The sequence below is a fragment of the Bufo gargarizans genome, unplaced genomic scaffold (assembly GCF_014858855.1).
Source record: "Bufo gargarizans isolate SCDJY-AF-19 unplaced genomic scaffold, ASM1485885v1 fragScaff_scaffold_320_pilon:::fragment_2:::debris, whole genome shotgun sequence".
Lineage (NCBI taxonomy): Eukaryota > Metazoa > Chordata > Amphibia > Anura > Bufonidae > Bufo > Bufo gargarizans.
In genome coordinates this window covers 456,967-477,213 of record NW_025334091.1, presented here as the reverse complement: position 1 = coordinate 477,213, position 20,247 = coordinate 456,967, and the positions used below count along the sequence as shown (strand labels likewise).

At 38.9% G+C, this 20,247-nt stretch overlaps 1 protein-coding gene across 1 annotated transcript; it reads left to right on the top strand.

The window, feature by feature from the left end:
• The first annotated feature begins 9,162 nt into the window (after positions 1–9,162).
• ID4 (inhibitor of DNA binding 4, HLH protein) lies at positions 9,163–12,878 on the top strand. The gene is made up of 3 exons (XM_044272981.1): positions 9,163–9,775; positions 10,515–10,574; positions 11,135–12,878. Exons 1-2 carry the CDS (start codon positions 9,425–9,427, stop codon positions 10,560–10,562), a joined length of 399 nt encoding a protein of 132 aa, XP_044128916.1. The 5' UTR covers positions 9,163–9,424; the 3' UTR covers positions 10,563–10,574; positions 11,135–12,878.
• Positions 12,879–20,247: the final 7,369 nt, after the last annotated feature.

Here is a 20,247-nt window from a genome sequence, read left to right as displayed (position 1 = left end):
ACCGATCCATTTTTTCCATTTTGCTTTTCCACTGATGGAACAGAAATAGTGAAAATACAACGCTGATGTAAACAAGCCCTTTAGACCATTTATTTTCTCAGTCCCTTACTGACTAGATGACCACCAAAAGATCTTTCAGTCAGTTTGTATAAATGGCATTATGTCGATATAGGCATGAACCACAGATGGTTTCTAGGGCATGCCTGTGTTTTGTTACAATGGTTTCCAATGCCTGTTTTGACATTAGAGCTTGTTGTGCACTCATGTTAGTCTTAGGCAGATAACATTGAGTGGTGCCATGATTTCACTTATCTGCTTGCTTGCTTTCCGATGGTTTAGCTAATCTTGGATGTACATATGAGAGATAGCAGGGGTCCATGTACCAATATCCACTGAATGATATGTTCATAGTTTGCAAAAATACTGCACATGGCTCTGTTATGGTGCATATGTAGCTTAGACATCAACCTAAATATCCTAAAGGTACCTAGTCCAGGAGGCTAGTTTACATGCTGTAATAATATCTTATTATAGGCATATATTTCTCTGTGCAAGTCTTATTAGTAAACATTATACACATCTGTTATTACCTAATTATGCTTATTACATAGAAGCAATTAAACTGAGAACCGTCAAAGAGAATTGTTTTCATGATGTAGGTATGTGCATAATGGAAAAAAACGCTGCATTTATGATCTATCCAGCTATACTAAGATGACCCTATATTGATAAAAGGAAAATACAACTTTTTTAGGAGCTATACTATAACAATGCTTACATCCAGTAAACATAAGCCAAGATATCTTAAACATATACCTAATGTACTAAATGCATAAACTTTATAACACAGAATAAAATCACAAGTGCATGTCGAATTCCTACAGCAACCAGTTCAAATGATCTGATCATAGTAGATAGGCAGTACAAAGAGGATGTAAATTGAGGAACTGTACAGTAGAGGATGTAATGTGATGCTTCATTTATCTCAGGACACGTTCAAGACCATAGAGACGGTAGAATGGATATATAGGACAAGTGTAATTTATTTACAATTTGTTACATATGATATAGCAGGAGAAGGGAAATTGATGCATAATGGTGAAATTGAAAATAAGCTTAATTATGTTTTCTATGAGCAGAGACGGTAAATGAGTACACACAAATCTACTTGAGGAGCAGCCTCAATGAGATATTTTTAGGGACTGCTGGCAAATGTATGAGATCAATAGATTGATGGATTTCTGCTACATACGTCTATTGTTTTGTTTCTCATTATCACCCTTGGTCGTCTATTGTAAACCATACTGCTGCAATCAGTTCATTTTCATTAAGGCCAGTTCATTTTGTCTTCACCTTTTTCCTGAATCCTTTTCCATATCGTCTCTACTCTTCTTACATACTATATTTAAAATGTTGACTCTTCATACAATTGTATTTTTTTGTCTGTCCAAAAGTAAGTCTTAAATGTATGAATACATCATATGAGCATTATGCTCATATTTACCATATGCAGTCGGTACTTTAAATGTTATTTGTTAAATGTAAGTCACAGATTACTGATTTCAAGTGAAAGCCCTGTACTCCAGAATAGGGCTTTGGGGTTTTGCCTGGTATATCATGTAACAACATGAAAATGTACAAATAGTCTTTATCGATCCAAACAAAATTCATTAAATCCATCTTGGACATAGTAAGTTCTAAGAGTGCGCCAAAAACAAGGAAATGTCTTGGCCATTTGTCTTATGTGATTCAGGACCAGAGGGTTCTGTGATGGGTTCTCTAAGCCATTGCACTCTTCACAACATACAGAAACCCCGTTGCTCCCTCTACCCGCCACAGCACCAAAACATTACAGACAAAACGTCCCTGAGAAAAAGTATGGCAGTGCATCTGGACATCAGGCACCTTCTGATACGCTGTTAGTTTGTATTGGAGATTAGTAGGGCCTACTTAAAACTCGGGGGCACTACCAGAAATAGCAACTAGTACATGCCCCAATAGTTCTTACCTAATTTACTACTGCCATTTTTGCCTCACCCTAATTGATTTGGTATATGATCTAGTGGCCCAGACCTGTACTGCATCAAAGATAAATGAATCCTACAGTGCCCTTACAAAAGGCATATCTATTCACACCTAGCAAATAAATTATGGAATGGAATTCATCAGCACTGTTTCAAAGCCAGATTAAAGGCCCCTAATTTACGTTACTGTATATTTGGCCAGGTCCCACTTGGCCAACAATCTAATGTGTCTGCGGATCATATGACTCTCCCTCAACAGATGATGTAGGGAAGAGAAGGATTGGGTGGACTGAATTTTTTTGCCCTATCCTTGAGTTTTTTCAGAGAGATAAGCCACCGTCAAAGATGTCTTGCATCAGTTTTCTCTTTTTATACCCATTGAAAACACACACATACTTGGATGACACTGAGCATGTGTGTGCATGGGGGAGTCGAGAGAGATAACAGTCAAAGAGCATTTGGCTGATGGCTATTGAAATTATATGAACAAACAAAGCATTAGGCTCTAGCAAAAATATACACCTAAGAATAAGTCAGCTAGTCCAGAAAATATGTTCCAGCCAATGCTAACTGGTTTAACTCCAGGGATGTAGCGATAGGGGGTCCAGAGGTTAGCAGCTGCACCTGGTCCTTGGTCCACAAGACTCCTCTGCTACATAAGATACTATTGTCATAAATTATATACAGTAATTATGAGATCCTATTTCAGATTTTGCATTGACTCTAGGCACTTTAAATTACACTTTAGGATATCTACTGCAGCAATATTTGTATAGATTTTATATATGTTTTTTATATTTATCACTGCATCCGGATACTTGTAGTTTGAGTTAGTATCAGTTTAAGGGGTTATCTCTTGATTGTTATAAAAATAAAAATCAGACATCATATAGTACATGACAATCTCTTTCTAACAAAGCTAGAGCCTGACATGGATCCAGAGATCTCCCCATGTATTGCTCTGCTAGATTTATATCAAGCTGTGTATTTTCTGCTGGAGCTCTCTCACAGCTCAGGAGACAGTTGAAGCATGAAACTGAGAATGTGTGACCATCTCAGTGAGCCGAACAAAGTAATAAGAAAAAGAACAAACAGCAGGTGGCGCTATACAGATACATTTTATTGGATAACTCAGAAGCTATACACAATTTTTAATAACATGCAAATACTAAAGTATTCAGATTCAGGTGCTGGTTTGAAGACTTAAGAATATTTATTCGTAGGACAACCCCTTTAATGTAAATAAGGCTAACTGGAGGGCCACCACTAGGCAATAATGGCACTGCCTACCAGGAGGAGGAAACTTCTCCCCAAAAATTTTACTGATAGAAAATGTCCTTAAAAATGATTTACACTTCAGTTGTTTAAAATAATGTCCAATGTAAGCAGGTATATAGAGCCATCTGTCACACCAGTAAGTGAATACATTTAAGGCACTTTTTAGTAGTTAATGATTGTATATAATTAGTTAGATTATAATCAAATATCCACATGACAGGTTCCCTTTAAGTTGGACACTAAGGCCACTTGTTGTTCTGTTCCGTTGAATGCCAGAGTGCTAGATTCGGCACATAAGTGATCTAAATGGAGCCCAACAGACCCAAGTGTTTAGTATCTGTTGAGATTCCATTCGGTTGCCCGCTTTTTGATGGAATCTGAGATGGAGGCCTCAAATGGAGCCTCCAACACAGATGTGAAAAAACTGTAAGCTATAATGTAAAGTATATGATAGGTTAACTAAATAAATAGGTGTCGCTAAAATATAACTTTTATTGGATATGTATTAAAATGGTTGGGCAAAATTATTTTCATAGAATGTAGTCTAATCCCCCTAATTTCTTAGGGATAATTCACCAGGGGGGTAGCCAGCCAACTTGCAGGCACCGTTATCTCCCCGGGGATAAAGTTGATGTGGGGGAGGAGGAATATATGAACAGACCAGACGGCAAAGGATGTCCAATAATTCCTCACCACATTGAATGTATAATAACACTATTGCCTGATGTGTGCCTGGACCTCAGTATATCACAGATACTATTCACATTCAGTTAGTAGACAATGGCCTCTCACACACAGTTCCTTTTCCAATGCTCACCTCCAAAGATTTCCCCTACCAACTTTACTATAGTGCTGGCTATGAACACATTAGCTCTAGCCGTCTCACTTTCGTTGTTATTAGCTCTGACTGTTAACCCAACGCGTTTCTGAGGCATCTCATGAGCACTGGGACGGCCGTAGCGCGGCTGCTCGATGTGCCTGTTTATAAAGACCTGTTCCCGCCCCCACAGGGCTGTGCTGGCATCGATGGATCCTGTCCGCGTGTGGGAGTGTCAGATCCAACACTCCCCCGTCCTGTTTCTTCATCATCATCGCTGGAGTGCCGTAGGGTAAGTAGGCTATGTCTCTATGTGCTGCACGCATGATACTAATGGCGTGCAGCATTTTTGCATGTTTGTCTGTCTATTGTCAAAACTAGCGCTCCTGATGAAGAGGCTAATGTTCATGAGATGCCTCAGAAACGCGTCGGGTGCATGAGTGTATAACAGCATCTAACAGTCAGAGCTAATAACAGCGAAAGTGAGACGGCTAGAGCTAATGTGTTCATAGCCTGCACTATAGTATAGTTGGTGGGGGAAATCTTTGGAGGTGAGCATTGGAAAAGGAAGTGTGTGTGAGAGGCCATTGTCTACTAACTGAATGTGAATAGTATCTGTGATATACTGAGGTCCAGGCACACATCAGGCAATAGTGTTATTATACACTCAATGTGGTGAGGAATTATTGGACATCCTTTGCCGTCTGGTCTGTTCATATATTCCTCCTCCCCCACATCAACTTTGTCCCCGGGGAGATAGCGGTGCCTGCAGGTTGGCTGGCTACCCCCCTGGTGAATTATCCCTGAGAAATAGGGGGCTTGGACTACATTCTATAGTAATAATTTTCCCCAATCATTTTAATATATATACAATAAAAGTTATATTTTAGCGACACCTATTTATTTAGTTAACCTTCTAGCATGTGTAGTCGCCAAATCAATTACATGATCTCTGAGTTAATCCCTATTAGAGTATATGATACCAATGTATGTATCAATATATATCTAGACACAATGTAGTACTAATAGTACAGTATCTTTTTGTCTGTGTAATTATGTCTGTCTATCTATCGTGTATTTCAATGCTTTTTTTAAAGTGTGATATTTTATAATGTATAAAGCGTTCCTTCCCAACAATCGCTTGCTCATTAGTGGAGGAGAGCACCGCATTTACATTCCTATGAACACTCGTTAGTGATTATGTTTGTGATTCTCGGCCCCGATGAAGGGCATTTAATAAATGACCAGGCTTGGAATATTCTGTAAAATATTTTACTGTGTGTATGCATGCTATAATATTAATATCCCTGTTAAAATACCCATTTTCCTGATCCTACTAATTCTTATCATATTTCATCATCCATAATAAAATCATCAAAAGCTTATCACCCACATAAATATTCTAACTGTCAGAAAACATTCTTCTCGCCAAACATAGCTATATGACAGTCATTGAAGAAAATATATAAAACCATAGGGCTGGGGTATTGTCTGAGGTGCCTCTGGCCATAATTAGCATGTCTAGCTGATCATTTTCCTCCCATGTGCCTGCAATACATGTTTCTTGTAAAAAAAAATAAAAATAAAGGACTTGCTTTAGATTTCTTGTAAATGCAGAATTTCTGTTTTTGTGCATCTTAACATTGATTCCTACCAGATTAATTAAAGTAGACGCTCTCCAAGGAGGCTGCATGCCTAGCATTCCCTAATATCATGATATTATTAGAACTGCTTCTTTTAAAACTGAAAGTTTTACAGGGCTGCTGTGAATTCATATTTTAATGATGGAACCTGCAGGTCAGCAGCGAGGGATTTTAATTGCTCCTAGCCTTATAATTGGTGGTATACATAGTGTGAAAGTCAAAATGGGGGCCCTAGCAGTTGTTGGTTTATGCCATCCCACTCCACCATATCGGCTCAAGACCACCCATAATGAAAGTGTGAGTCAGAGGTATGTCCATAGGAAAGGAAGGTATGAACAGCCATAGTAAATATGCATTGTCTGCCTCTATATTACATATACTGCATCTCTTGCATGTACAGGGATCCAGTCCAAAATTGCCCTTATATTACAAAAACACTACCTATGAATTCTTCTTTTTCGGTATTCCACCATTCGATCATACACCTCCATAGCATTTTCTGTGACTACATTTAAGCTATTTATAATTTAAATACAATATTAGTCATTTACATGAATCCAGAGCTGCAAATTATATGTGAAAAATCAATGTTGCACTATTAATGCTATTCAAACAGTGTGAGATCCACTAACAGGTACGTGGTATACTAGATTGTCTGAGATTAGGGAAAAAAATGTTTTTTTGTTCCTGAAGCAGCTTCACACCTTTCAATGGGTAGTGCCCTGTATTGCAGTGAATGGGCATAAGCTGCAAAACCTGGCACAGCCATGGACATCAGTCGCACTATGTCTGGGAAAGTGCTGCCCCTTATTTCTACTTTCAAACAAACCTTATGATTGTAAACTATGATATTCCGCAAAGACCTTATGTACCGTATACAGTATGTGATTTAACTAGTGCCACAGTACTCAGTGCTTCTATTATCATGCCATATAGGGAGCGTGATGGATGAGATAGGAGTGAATTGCACAGAGCATAAGATGGACCACATTTATGAAACCAAAATGTGCAAAAAAAAATAAAAAATTAACTTGAATTCATTTGAATGGAGCTGAGCTGCAATACAGGACAAATCCCATGGAGAAAAGTGGCGCTGTTTCTGGGAGAATGCAGCCATACAATTTGAATTACATGCATAGATAGGTAGATAAATATGAGATATATAGATAGATAGATATTAGATAAATAGATATGAGATAGATAGATACTGTAGCTAGATAGATAGATAGATATAGATACTGTAGATAGATAATGAAAGATAGATAGATGGACAGATAGATAGATAGTCAATAGATTCATAGATAGATAATAGATAGCTATAAGCCCCATGTCTGCTAATGATCTATTTTTACCAAGCTGCTTGGAACTTGCCCCGTAGCCCTTTCCGTCCTTCTGGAGGTCCACAATCTTGTCTCTGGTGTCTTTTGACAGCTCTTTGGTCTTGCCCATAGTAGTAGTTGGTGACTGACTGTGGGGTGGACAGGGGTCTTTAAAGAGCTCAGACAGGTGCTACTAAGTTAGATTAATGAGTGGAGTACAGGTGGACTTTTTAAAGGCACAGTAACAGGTCTTTGAGAGACAGAATTCTTGCTGTTTCTCAGGTGTCAAAATACATATGTTCAGCAGTGCAAGACAAATACATTCTTTAAAAATCACACAATGTGATTTCCAGATTTTTTTTTGTTATTCTGTCTCTCAGAGTGGGAATGCACCTACAATGTGAATTTCAGACCCCTCCATGATTTCTAAGTGGGAGAACTTGCAAAATCGCAGGGTGTTCAAATACTTCTGTTTCCAAGTGTATATATATATATATATATACCGTATATAGGGGTGTGTGTAACATAAATGTTCCAATATTTGATAATAATTATCTTTATTGTACTGTAGTTTTTAACAGTAATTAATGATATTTTTTGAATTCTTAAATATTTTCTTTTACCCGTGCTTCTATAATTTTTCACCTTGTAATAAAATTTTAAAATTAGCATTTATTAGTTTAAAAATGCAAAGAATCCATGTCAAGATAAAAGCAATCAAGATGAATGTTAGAGTGTTATCTTTTGAACCATGTCATTAAAGCATGCCAAAGGGAACACGGAATGATAGATGCTCCTGTTGTCAAGCATATATTACTTAGAAGGGTTTAAAATGCAGTGTTTGGTGTGCAGGTGAAACATAATTACATAGTAATGAGACATTACTTCCCAAGGAGCAGGGCAGCCTGTTTAGTGCCATTTGTGGTGACACACATGTCCATGTCAGGGGTTTTGTGGATAAAGAAGCACCTGCCTCTTAAATGCATCTTGCCTTTCTGTGCTGCATATTTTATAATTCAATGTCTTTGATATAAATATATATATATATATATCTTAGATTGTGAGCCCCATGTCTGCTAATGTCTGTAAAGCGCTATGGAATATGTCAGCGCTATATAAGTACATAAAATAAAATAATATATCAAAGACATTGACACATGAAATTTTAATACACATAGCTATCAATGTGAATTTCAGAGTCCTTCATGATTTCCAAGTGGGAGAACTTGCAAAATCGCAGGGTGTTCAAATACTTCTGTTCCTCACTGCATATATATATCTGCACAGAGAGTTATGAAATAATGTATCATAAGAATATATTATTATATTTAATAATCAAAATTCTGTGCATACATTGGGCTCCTATAACCATCTTAAAATCAACATTGCAAAACACTGTCTAGAAGATCATGCACCAACTCAAATGGTTTCCTACTATATAAAGTCCTGCTCTTCACAGACTATTGTTGGTGGTAATGAAACAGAAAACAATGTATCTGCACTTCCTCCCCACGAACACCACTGCCATTCCGCAGATGAAGATAATAAAGAGCAGCTGACGATGACAGTCCCTTATCGTTGCATGTATGGCTAACGTCTGTCCTGTCACAATACAAAACTCATGAAACATTTCTGGAGAAGGAGAATTATCACTGAACATATATATATATATCAGGGAACACAATGCCATGTTCAATATTTCAGAAAACATGCATGTGGGATTCGGGAACCCTGGATGTTCTGGTGGGTTAAAGCCTCGACATTCTGTGACAGATATCTCAGCATTGGTGCCAATATCTAAAGACCTTTCTGAAGAGAATTGACCTTGTCTTCTCATTTCTGGCCAGAGAACCTATCTGTGCAAGGGAATCTTTATGGAGATACTGTCAGCTATTATGTCCATGTATTTTTTGCTCCATCCTTTCTACGAGTGTTTGGTTTTTGTATAGAGAAGAACTTGTGATAAGTGAGAAGCTGCTCAGTGTGCTCTTTGCTGAATGGCTCTCCTCCCACCATCATCACTGCTCCCGCCCTCCCTCCAAGCTCTCACCCTCCCCACCAGATCCCTGCCATAAATATGAGAGCACAGAGGCTGCAGAGTAGGGAGCCGTGAGTGACTGGCTGACTGGAGACACTGCTATCTTCTCCTGTGTACATCCTTCTGTCACCTAAACCCAGTCCTTGTTATCTAGTCTAGCCTGATACCAGCTCTGTACTATTAAGGACCTAAGGCGATCCTGTGTAATATAGGTGTACGCCTCCTTGCATTGGATATAATATTTGCATGCTGTGTATTTGCAGCTCTTCACTGTCTTAGTAGATAATACCTGGTCGCTGCCTGCAATGAAAGCTGTGAGCCCTGTGCGTCCCCACAGTCGGAGAACCCCATTGACGGAGGGGGTGTGTGGGGAGCTGGCACTGCACTGCCTCTCTGAACACAGCCTTGGTGTAGCTCATTACAAGATGGAAGAAGAGGAGTCCTTGTGTCTGCAATATGACATGAATGACTGTTACAGTCGCCTCAAGAGGCTGGTACCCAGCATCCCCCAGAACAAGAAAGTGAGCAAAGTGGAGATCCTTCAGCATGTTATAGACTACATTCTGGACCTGCAGCTGGCACTGGACACACACCCTGCACTGCTTAGGCAGCAGGCACCTGCCAGGACCCCTCTGACAGACCTCAATAAAGACCCGGTAAGAGACGTCCCCTCCTATATACTAGTGTCGCGTAAGCGTGCCACATGTTAGCCGATGGCACAAGCTGTTGTGTCTGTGGTATCGGCTAGCTTGTATTGGTGCCCACTGGACTCAGCAGAGTGTGATGACAGCTCTGGCATCTGAGGACGGACAGAGCCGCCACCTGACAGGGCTCCACAGCTTCATATCAGTCCCACACAGGCATGAGAGCACTCAGAGATGTGGTGACTGCTGTCCAGATGGCAGGTGATGTTCACTGTTATGGCTTATTCTTGTCATTTCCTCTTAGTAGTTGTGCTCCTGATGAGTGGAAAGCAGCTGTCTCTTCCTCTTGTTTATGCACTGAAAATGTGTTGCAATCATGTTCATCATTACCAAATGCCATAAATTCACCAGTGCACAGCCTGCAATGGCCCTTTTCCAGCTGAAGGCAGCTATGCCCCTCACCCTCTCCTCAGTGCGGCTAGCTGGGAAGCCCTCAGCTACATGCCAATTGCCCTCCTGTATGTCAGATTTTAATTAGGAGCAGCAGCCTGAAGGTGATCAGTCTTTTGTGTGTCTTATTCTGAGCTCTGAAGTGTGACCTGTCACAGCTTCTGCAGCCATTGCCCATCCAGTGAGAATAAAGGACTGCAACATTATCACCCATCCTTTTGTTTTTCGCCCTTCCTTTTGCTTTACTGCTAGTTCATCGTTAATTTGTAATTAAATATGTGTTTTTATTTCTTTTTCCTAGGCTGCATCAGTGATGAACAAGGAAGGGGACAGTATACTGTGTCGCTAGTGTGCCTAGAAGGTAAGCATCGTGCTGTATGCGCTACAGCCTATATAGTGGCCATTTATATTGTAGCTACGCATTATAGTAGCCATATGGTGAACACTGATAACTTTAATTGAAAGTAGAATCTTCTCACTTTGCACTAAGCTTTCCTCAATTGAATCGATCATAAGATGTCCATTTTTGACACCATTAATGGTCAGCGTATTATCTATGACCAAGTTAAGCCTACACTGCTCCCAGGCTATAGGCACCATTGCTATTTAATCTAAGAGAAGGCATATGGTAAATGCAGAGGTTGCCTATTATTCTTTTCTGTGTCTGTATCACGAGTGAGGAGAGGGAGTTTCCAAGGATGAGGGTCACAGATGATAGCCCAAAGCACTGTATGAAAGCAGGGACTGAGCAGTCCACTGCAGCTGCGTTCCTATGCTTGGACTAGCTTGGGAGCTGTGCTTGTAGTTTGACCTGGTTTGTTTTGGGTTGTTGATCAAGCATGTCTTGTGTTTTGTTGGTGGCGCCAGTAAGTCTGGAGCAGAATGGTTCACACACCCCCTCTATTCATTCCTCTTCCACAGGTGTGCAGCAGGCAAATCCAGAGCCAGGAGGAGCACAGAGAAAGAGAGAGACAAATTAGAGAATAAGGGAGGGGAATGAAAAACAGTCACCAGACAAAAGAGGGGAAAAAACATCCTTCACTTCGCTTTTCCACACTACACGGAGAATCTAATCCTTCACCATGCGTCCACCTTGTATCATCAGACATGCACTGTGGAAGTCCCTGACCTGATGGCATAGGGGGCTTCGCCTAGAGAGAATTACACTATCAAATGAAGAACTGAATATGAAGCTTTACTAATATACCAGAGTATTGTAGATATTTTGTCTTTACATCTATTGTTTAAAATAGATGATTTTATCTCTCCGGGGAATTTTCTTCTCCCTGCAGGAATGTTACATATTGTATAGAAGAGAACATGAGTGACATTTCATACTGTATATATAGAGATGTTCTATAAGTGGAAGTGATACAAAAGTATATGCTTTAATAGACTACTGTAATTATGAAGTATTTTTAATTAAATATTTTGTGTAAATATGAATGTGTCTTTTTTCGTTTCGTCCCAGGGGAATTGGATTTTTTTTTCTGTTGCGAGACAAAAAAAAATAAAATAATAATATTAACTGAAGAGACATGAAAAGATGAACTTGTAACTTCCCACCAACTTGAATGGGACGATAAATGACTTGCTTGATGGCATGGAATGTGTTCCTTGCTTCAATCCTGAATGCAGTAACCCAATATTGTATTCATTCCCTATTTGGCCCAACATGGAGTGTATAGGGAATTCTTAGATCACCTTTGCACTCAGTTACAGTCAATGATTTTAAAGGGTGGGAGAAATGTTGAAAGCTCGTATTTTCATGTCTTTCTGAAATGTGCTGTTCACTGCATATAGCTTGTTTAAAGTGATTTTTTTCTTCTTCTAATTAATATATTGTCAGTGTTACAAAAGGACTCCAATGATTACTGAAATGTGTTATCTGGTTAGTAAACACTGGGTTGTCTCATTTTCTAAGCCCCTTGATCTCCACTTTCCAAGATATAATGGATTATGTGCAACACGCTGTCATTATATACATGTCAAAAAATTAGTATTACATCATATTTGGGTCCCTGCAATTAAACCGACACCATAAATAGTACTCTTTTATGGGAAGTCGCATTAGATTAAAATGACTATATATGTACACGTTCCAATGTGTGGAATTTGGCATTGACATTGGTACACACGGTGTAAATTGACTAAAATCGGACTCCTTGCTACACATAATCCCATTAGTCTCTAAGGCAGATTCTACTTCCTCGTTCATTCCTTGGTTTGCATGTATTCAATTATCTTATGAATATGGCCAATTATGGTCATTTAGTCCCACTCGGCTCCATTTTCACAGAAGCAGGCTCTGTTTTTAATTCAGTGTTGGGGTTAAATCCTAATTTCAGATTCGTATTCCACATACATATTGGTGCTATTCTATTTCCTACTGAGGGGTTTTAAAAAGGCTAAAGGCATTTATTTCCCTTCCTTTGTGTCCTTTTCTCAGTGGACCCATGTGCTAGGTAAGCAGACAGTTGATTGCTTGCAACCAAAGGAAACCTTACTGTATTCTATATCACTGTATCTATACTGATTTCAGCTGATGGAGGGAGACAAGCAGCGACCTTTAATACCAGTAATGTGCTTAGTTTTCCTGCAGTTTCTACTGTAATCTCATATGTATTTTTACACATGAGTATTAAAACTACATTTTTTACATGTCTCAACTTCGTCTTTCTTACCTGTGTATTAATCTAACAGACAGTGAGAGTATTTTATTGTTATATGTCATGCTTTGCTTTGCTGCCTTTTTTTGGACACTTAAAGGAAATGTAGACAAATTATCTGTTAACCAAACTTCTAATTCCTAAGATGATTTTTTTTTTCCCACTGATGTCCTCAAACTTACTCTTAAATAAAGGAATGCATTTCACATTCTGCATGCACATTTCCTGACTTCTATTGACATAACTGACAAGGGAAATGTATGCATGTGAATTTGAATGAGTACAGGAGCAGTGTTGGGGGGTCAAGAGAAACACACTATGACTGCATCAGACGTATATTTATTACTGCTGCATTATACACTGGATACCACGCTTGATGCTTTATGATATATACATGTTGGCATGATAAATGTGTGTGTCTGTGCTTGTGCCGCTGACAGAGCATAGTGATTAGAATTCTTTATTAATTTATATTGTTGCAAGCAGAAGCCAGCTCAGCTTGAACAAAACTAATTGCTACGTGATATGTAGGATATGTAACATAAAAATTACTAATATATATATATATATATATTTGGATTCTGGTACCAAGCACAGTTCCCTCTAAGGTGTGTTCTCCAGAACGGAAAGGGTTAAAAATTCCAATCTCTGCAGCAGGTAAAGCTGTTATTGGTCTTGTTAATCCTTGTTAGTATGTTGTTTTAACCCTCTCCTTTCCAGCGTGTCCAGCTTAGAGGGACACTAGCCCCAAGAAGACCTTACAGAATTGGTATGATTCCCGATTCCTAATATATATATATATATATATGAATTAGGAATCGGGAATCAAGCCAATTCTGTAAGGTCTTGGGTATAAAATGAACAATTGCCAATTGCTTTGGTAATTCATTTTAGAGACATAAAGAGGGCTTGATGCAATTTAAGTGTGATCTCCAGATCAGAACCTTTCTTCTGGGCATTTCTAATCTTTTTTTTTTTTAGATTTCCCAAAATAATTGTGTTTTTCACAGTGGGTCAGCTTTGACCTTAGTAATGATCTGTCAATTGAAAGTTGTGATCTTTTAAACTTAAATTTACCCTGTGGGGAAAGTGTTCACAATTACAAAACATGGCATAGAAATGGAGGGTCGTGACCTGCCTATGGGAATATCCAGTCATCATTAATATAACTTAAAACATGCATGTAGTGATAATGTACGTGGAATAAGTGAAATTTTGAAATATCACAATAGTGAGGGGTAGAGAGGGAAAGAACTGGTATGAGAACCATCACATATAATTGAATTTATAATGAGATAGCCCTAGTGTTCCGTATGTATGTTTTATCTTGAGCATGGCCCAAAGCACCAAAATCTTTTTTATTGGTCATCCTTGAAAAAATCTTTATGAACAGTAAACCTACTATTAATATTAGTGTGCGCAAGCATGTGGTCTGTGCTGGGATCCACAAGAATGAAGCTGTATCAGGCTGTACTAATGAGCTTTCACTGTAGCTCTGTAATATAGAGCATGTGAAGAGACCCCACATTTAATATTTACATATATGTACAAAATTCTGGAATGATAACTTCCTTTCACGGGTAGAGAGGAAACCATAGGAGTGAATGTAATAACTAATATACGAACTCAAGATGCATTATTTTCTCTATTTCAGATTCTATTTTAGACCCGAATATAATTACAGTAGTTACTTTTCATTTTACTATAACCACATGTAACAATACAATGAGATTATTATATATTTCCAATCAAAAGTTCATAATCTAAAATGATTTATGTCAATATCAGCCGCCTGTGGACTTCTCCGTGAAGACTATTTCTTAGACTGGAAGACATTATTGGTAATTGAGCTACTAAACATCATGCCATAGACTATACTATGTACATTGTATGTCCACTTTTATTTAATGTCACACTATATGGCTTTCTATCCTCAGATATAATATGTCAACCTTACTCTGTTTAAACTATAGATTATAAGTGTGCAAATAGTAATAAATAGAGCACATCTCTTGCAGTAGGAAATAGGTGACATGACCTTCTTTCTGCTTGGCTAAATGGATTTAGTAGACAATGAAATTAATGCTAGCATTAGTAGCAGACTTGCCAACTCTTATTTTAATGAAATCACGTTTTGCCAACATTTAAGCTGATCAAGCAACTTTCGTTAAAGTCTTAAGATCTTAAGGTCACTGAGATCTATCTGTCACGCTTCGGTGTGGGAGGGAAGCACCACACCAAGCATAGGAGGGAAGGGGGGAACAGGGAATCAGGCCTGAGAGCTAGGGAAGGAAAATGGACACCTCCTAGGGAAAACCCTACTCAAAATCCTGACCGACTACCAGTATGAACAGACCCCAAAGGTAGGTGAGTTCATAATCAGGAATACCTAGAGTCCTATTAAGCTCTATAGGACCATGGTACTAATGGCAGGGATCAAACTACCTGTTCCTCCAAAAGGAAGGACGAACAGGAGTCTCCTTCAGGCCTAATACAAACAATAAGGAAATGCAACACACAGAACCCAAACAAAATACAAAAGGGAAAGGAAAGACTTAACTTCAAAGGAGCAATGGAAGCACCAGGAACTCAGCCGAAATCCAACCACAATCTATCCAAACGTATAAATAAACCGCACATCATTGTGGGAGAAGCAACTATAAATAGAGATGGTTAAATGACCCTAATAGCCACACCTGGGGAAAGAAGGTGTGGCAAGCACCAGAAACAACACAGACTGTCATTAGATCCAAATGGAAAACATGTCAGATCAAACCACGTGCTTGCCAGTCTTGCCGATCTCCTGCAGTCACCTATCACAACATGACTTGCTTAAAAGAAAACATTTACCAAGAGTTCATGTTAGAAGTAAATAAAAAAAATATAGATGCACAGTTATTTAATTACAGTATGTGGACAAATAGCTCAACTCATGAGTTATATAGGATCTTTCAAGACAACACCCAAAATCAAGAAAGGTAAAAAAAAAAAAGAATGGATGAGGAATTCTCCATGTTTCGATTTTGTGTACTAATAATGCCTAATATTTCATCTAAAATGAGTAGTAGTAGTAGTAAAAACTCCATCAGTAATACCAATATAGTGGCACCTATAGGATGTACCTCAATGATTGACAGTAGCAAAGTAGAAGGCATTTTTTGCCAGATGCAACCATACTGATGGCTCATTCTATATACCAATGGTTCAGCAATATAGAGCAACAGAGCTGCCCTATTTGCACAGACATTTGAACTCATTACTGGCAAATCTGCCTAATTTTGCTGTGAGAATTACCCCTTTCATATATCACTGTACAATTAGGCAGATTTGAGTTTTAAGAGCTTTGGAATGCTGGGTAACAACCAATTAGGTAGGCTGGAGACCATAGTGGGCATGTTGTATACGTCATATTCACTATTCTCCTAATGTTGTACAATAATCAACCATAACAAAACCACCGGTAGATTAAGTAAATACCGTAGCGACAGTGGCACCTGTCAAGGGGTGGGATGTGTCTTCAAAGCAGGAAAAATTGACAAGTGTCAGGATCTAAATAACTTTGACAAGGGCCAAGTTGTGATTTGTGATGGCTAGACAACTGCCTCAGAGCATCTCCAAAAGGATAGGTCTTGGGGAGCAGTACTGGTATGAAGCAGTTAGTACCTAACATAAGTGGTCCATGGAAGAACCAGCAGTTAACAGCTTAGAGAGTGGGCAGCGGTGGGCACCCAATAATTAATTATGCTTACAGGGAGCAAAGGCCAGCTTGTCTTGTCCAATCACAAGAGGAGCTACTGGTTTTGACTAAAAGTTGTGAGATAGAATATCAGATATGCATATGGGGCTGCATAGCCACAGACTGGTCAGAGTGCCCATGCTGTGTCCCTACAATGATCATCAGAACTGAACCACAGAGCAATAGAAAAAGGTGGACATTTTATACAGTATATGTATTTTGGGGTTCTGTGTCTCGTTAAGCTCTTGTTGACAGGAGAGCTGGAAGGCACACATCATTGACACAACATTTATAGCTAAAAGTTTGGACCCGTAAAATCGGAGGAATCAATTTGCCAAAAAACTCAGAATTAGGCCTCTTTCACACGACCGTACATGGCTTTTTCAGTGTTTTACGGTCTGTTTTTCACGGATCCGTTGTTCCATTTTTTGTTTCCAGTTGTGTTTCCATTTCTGTTGCGTTTTTCCGGTCCGTTTTTCCATATGGCATATACAGTAATTACATAGAAGGAATTAAGTTGGGCATAACATTTTCAATAGATGTTTCCGCAAAAACGGAACGGATGCGGAAGACATACGCATGCATTTCCGTATGTGTTCCTTTTTTTGCGGACCCATTGACTTGAATGGAGCCACGGAACGTGATTTGCAGGCAATAATAGGACATGTTCTATCTTTCAACGGAACGGAAAAACAGAAATACGGAAGCAGAATGCATACGGAGTACATTCCTTTTTTTGGGCGGAACCATTGAAATGAATGGTTCCGTATACGAACGCTATACGGGACGCAAAAAAACGGCCCGTAACTGGGGAAAAAAAAACAGTGGTGTGAAAGAGGCCTTACATAGCTGGAGATATCACTCTAGGGCTTTGGTACAAAATATTAGAAAAAAAAAAAGTCTTTGTTCCAGAAACACTGCCATTCTTGTTCATAAGCTGTGTCAGGACTTTTACTGCCATCTCTATGGAAAACATGGCATAGTCTTGCAGAGGTCATCTTCAGGATCTCAGCTCTCAGATCAAACACTCTGATATGTTGTAGGTTGATCATCAGTGAGTGACTTATGTTTCTCTAGCAATGGCTTCTAATTTCACATCAGTCTAAAAATACAGCTCAGGATCACCAACAGAGACCGAGACTGGTGGATAAAATGAAATTCCTTAAAAAGTAAAACCGTTGTTTCATTTGTTTTTGTAAAACAACACTGTAGAAGCAAATGTAAGAAACTTTATAAAATATCTTTCTAAATGCTTCTTTCTCTTTTTATTAGAACTCCTCTCCTGCCAGCCCCCCCTTTCAGAGACTGCAGAGGAGACAGCTGCTAAGTAATGCCAGATAAAAGTGATATAATGGATAGGTAGGCAGTGCCTGTAACTCAAGGAAAGGGCCGCCTCTGACTCCCAATCACCTCCTGTGCCAATTGGTTGTCATGGCAGCCTGGGACCTTGTGAAGGCTCCAAGGCCTGCCATTCCAAACTCCCTTTTAACCCCTGCCCATGCAAGGGCTTAATAGAAAGACATAAAAAAAAAAAAACAGAACCCATAGAAATGAATGGGTCCATGGACGATCTGCAAAAAATGTGTATCGAACACAGGTCCAAACTACGATCGTTTGCATGTACCCTAAAATAGGGAATTTAAATTGTGAGCGCCGTATGTACTGCAGAGTATGTTGGAGCGTTAAAAAAAATATAAATAAAATGGCACAGTAGTCTTTACAGTAAATACATTTGTAGTTAATAGATTTAGCTAAAGCTTACAAAGTACTTACAGCTTCACGTGATGTCTTGGAATCCTCCTCTGGGAGCTGTTCTCTCCTGTACTCCTTGTCTTCCCTGCTTTTGGCCAGACATTTATGGGGTCATTTATTATAGTTCTACTTTACACCAATTTGATAAATGACCCATTATTCACCATATATGTTCTATGTGGATAAATCATAATGTATGCATGATAAACTTCAAGGTAGATAATGCAACTACTACAGTTCAAATATTCTGTTCACATGAATAATTGCACTAATTATAATCTCTTTGGGTGCATACTACTGACCTAAATGAAGGGCACCATCGGTTGTTGGTTGTTTTTGTTAGGAAGCCCATCACTGCTTATTAAATAGGGACCTTTCATTTTAGAAAATAAATATCATAGCTCCTATGCAGCAACCAGTGCATGATTGGTGGGTTGCAGCCCCCTTAAAGGGGTCCGCCAAGATAATTAAAAATCTCAACCCAGACAATATCTTAAGATAAAAAAAGTCATCATATACTTACCCTTATTCCAGCACTGTTCTCTCTGGTGCTCCTCCACATCTCCCAATGCTGTTGGTTTTCAAACAGCAGCAATTTCGTGCTTGGATACGACACATGGCCACAACAGTCAGTCCCTGTTCTCAGAAGCCAAAAGCTGAGGACAGTTATTGGCTGCAGCAGTGGCATGCTATATCCAGGCAGGCCACCACCCCTGATTGAAGACAGAGTACCAGGAGTACCAGACCAGCGTCTCATAGAACAGAGCTAGAGAAACAAGTGAGTATATGATATTTTTTTTAAAAAACATTGTAGGGATTGTCCAAGATTATTAATTATGTCAAACAACCCCTTTAATTACTTAGATTTCCAGCAGCGATACAACCTTTACTGTGTGGATAATGGCTCTAAATTCCAGAAAAAAGGAGGACTAGCAACATTAGTCCTATTCTAGTTTAGTAAACTAATCTTCTATGAGTTCATTCAATATTTTTTTAATAGAAGATGCAATTTTTGCTCGGAAAAAGTATGTCAAAAGGTGTGTGCATCCAAATATGGCTGATCTATCTGAACTCCCCCCTCTCTTTAACGCATGCAAATACAGATTTAGCAGGGTCTACTAGAACTGTAGGCAGAGCCGCCATCCTGCTGGTGGTCTGGTTCTTTGGATGGAATACGCTAACCACAGATATGATGGGTAGAATGGCACTGAATGAGCTGCGGCTAGTGGCTATTAGTATTATTAGGCGTATTAACCCTCTTTCCTATCTTACACCACTAGCAAAATAACTAATAATTGCTTTACTACCCTAGGCCACCAAAAAAAAGTACTGTTAACCCCTCACTACCATATCCCACCATGGTTAAGAAGTATGAACCTCTCCCTCTCCAGCCTGCCAGCAATTTGGTTGTAAATCATTTTTACGTTGCAAGTAGTCTGAAATCTTCTTTCCTTATTTTCTTTTATATTACTTGGGTCTTGGGACCGGAACGTCTTACAGTTAAAAAGTGTAATATATCAACGGTTATTAAAGAGATGTGTCTAATGAGCAAAGATCATTTTATCATCAGCTTACTAGAGGTCTTTCTAACTGTAAGGGCAGTGAGGCTGAAGTATGGCATAGGATGTTTCAATCTTTAAATTATGTTTATAGATTATATTAAATGGGGGGTTGATCCAGTGATTTATTCGGATTGTCAAATTAGGACTCAAGAAGGATTTTTTTCTCCCCCTTGCAGGATGACAATTACTAACTACCTCACAGATGTTTATTTGATTTCCTCTGGATCAATACTTCATAATAGGATGAACTAGATAGACATGTATTTTTCAGTGTTATTTACCATGTAAATATCCACTCACATTACCCTATCACTT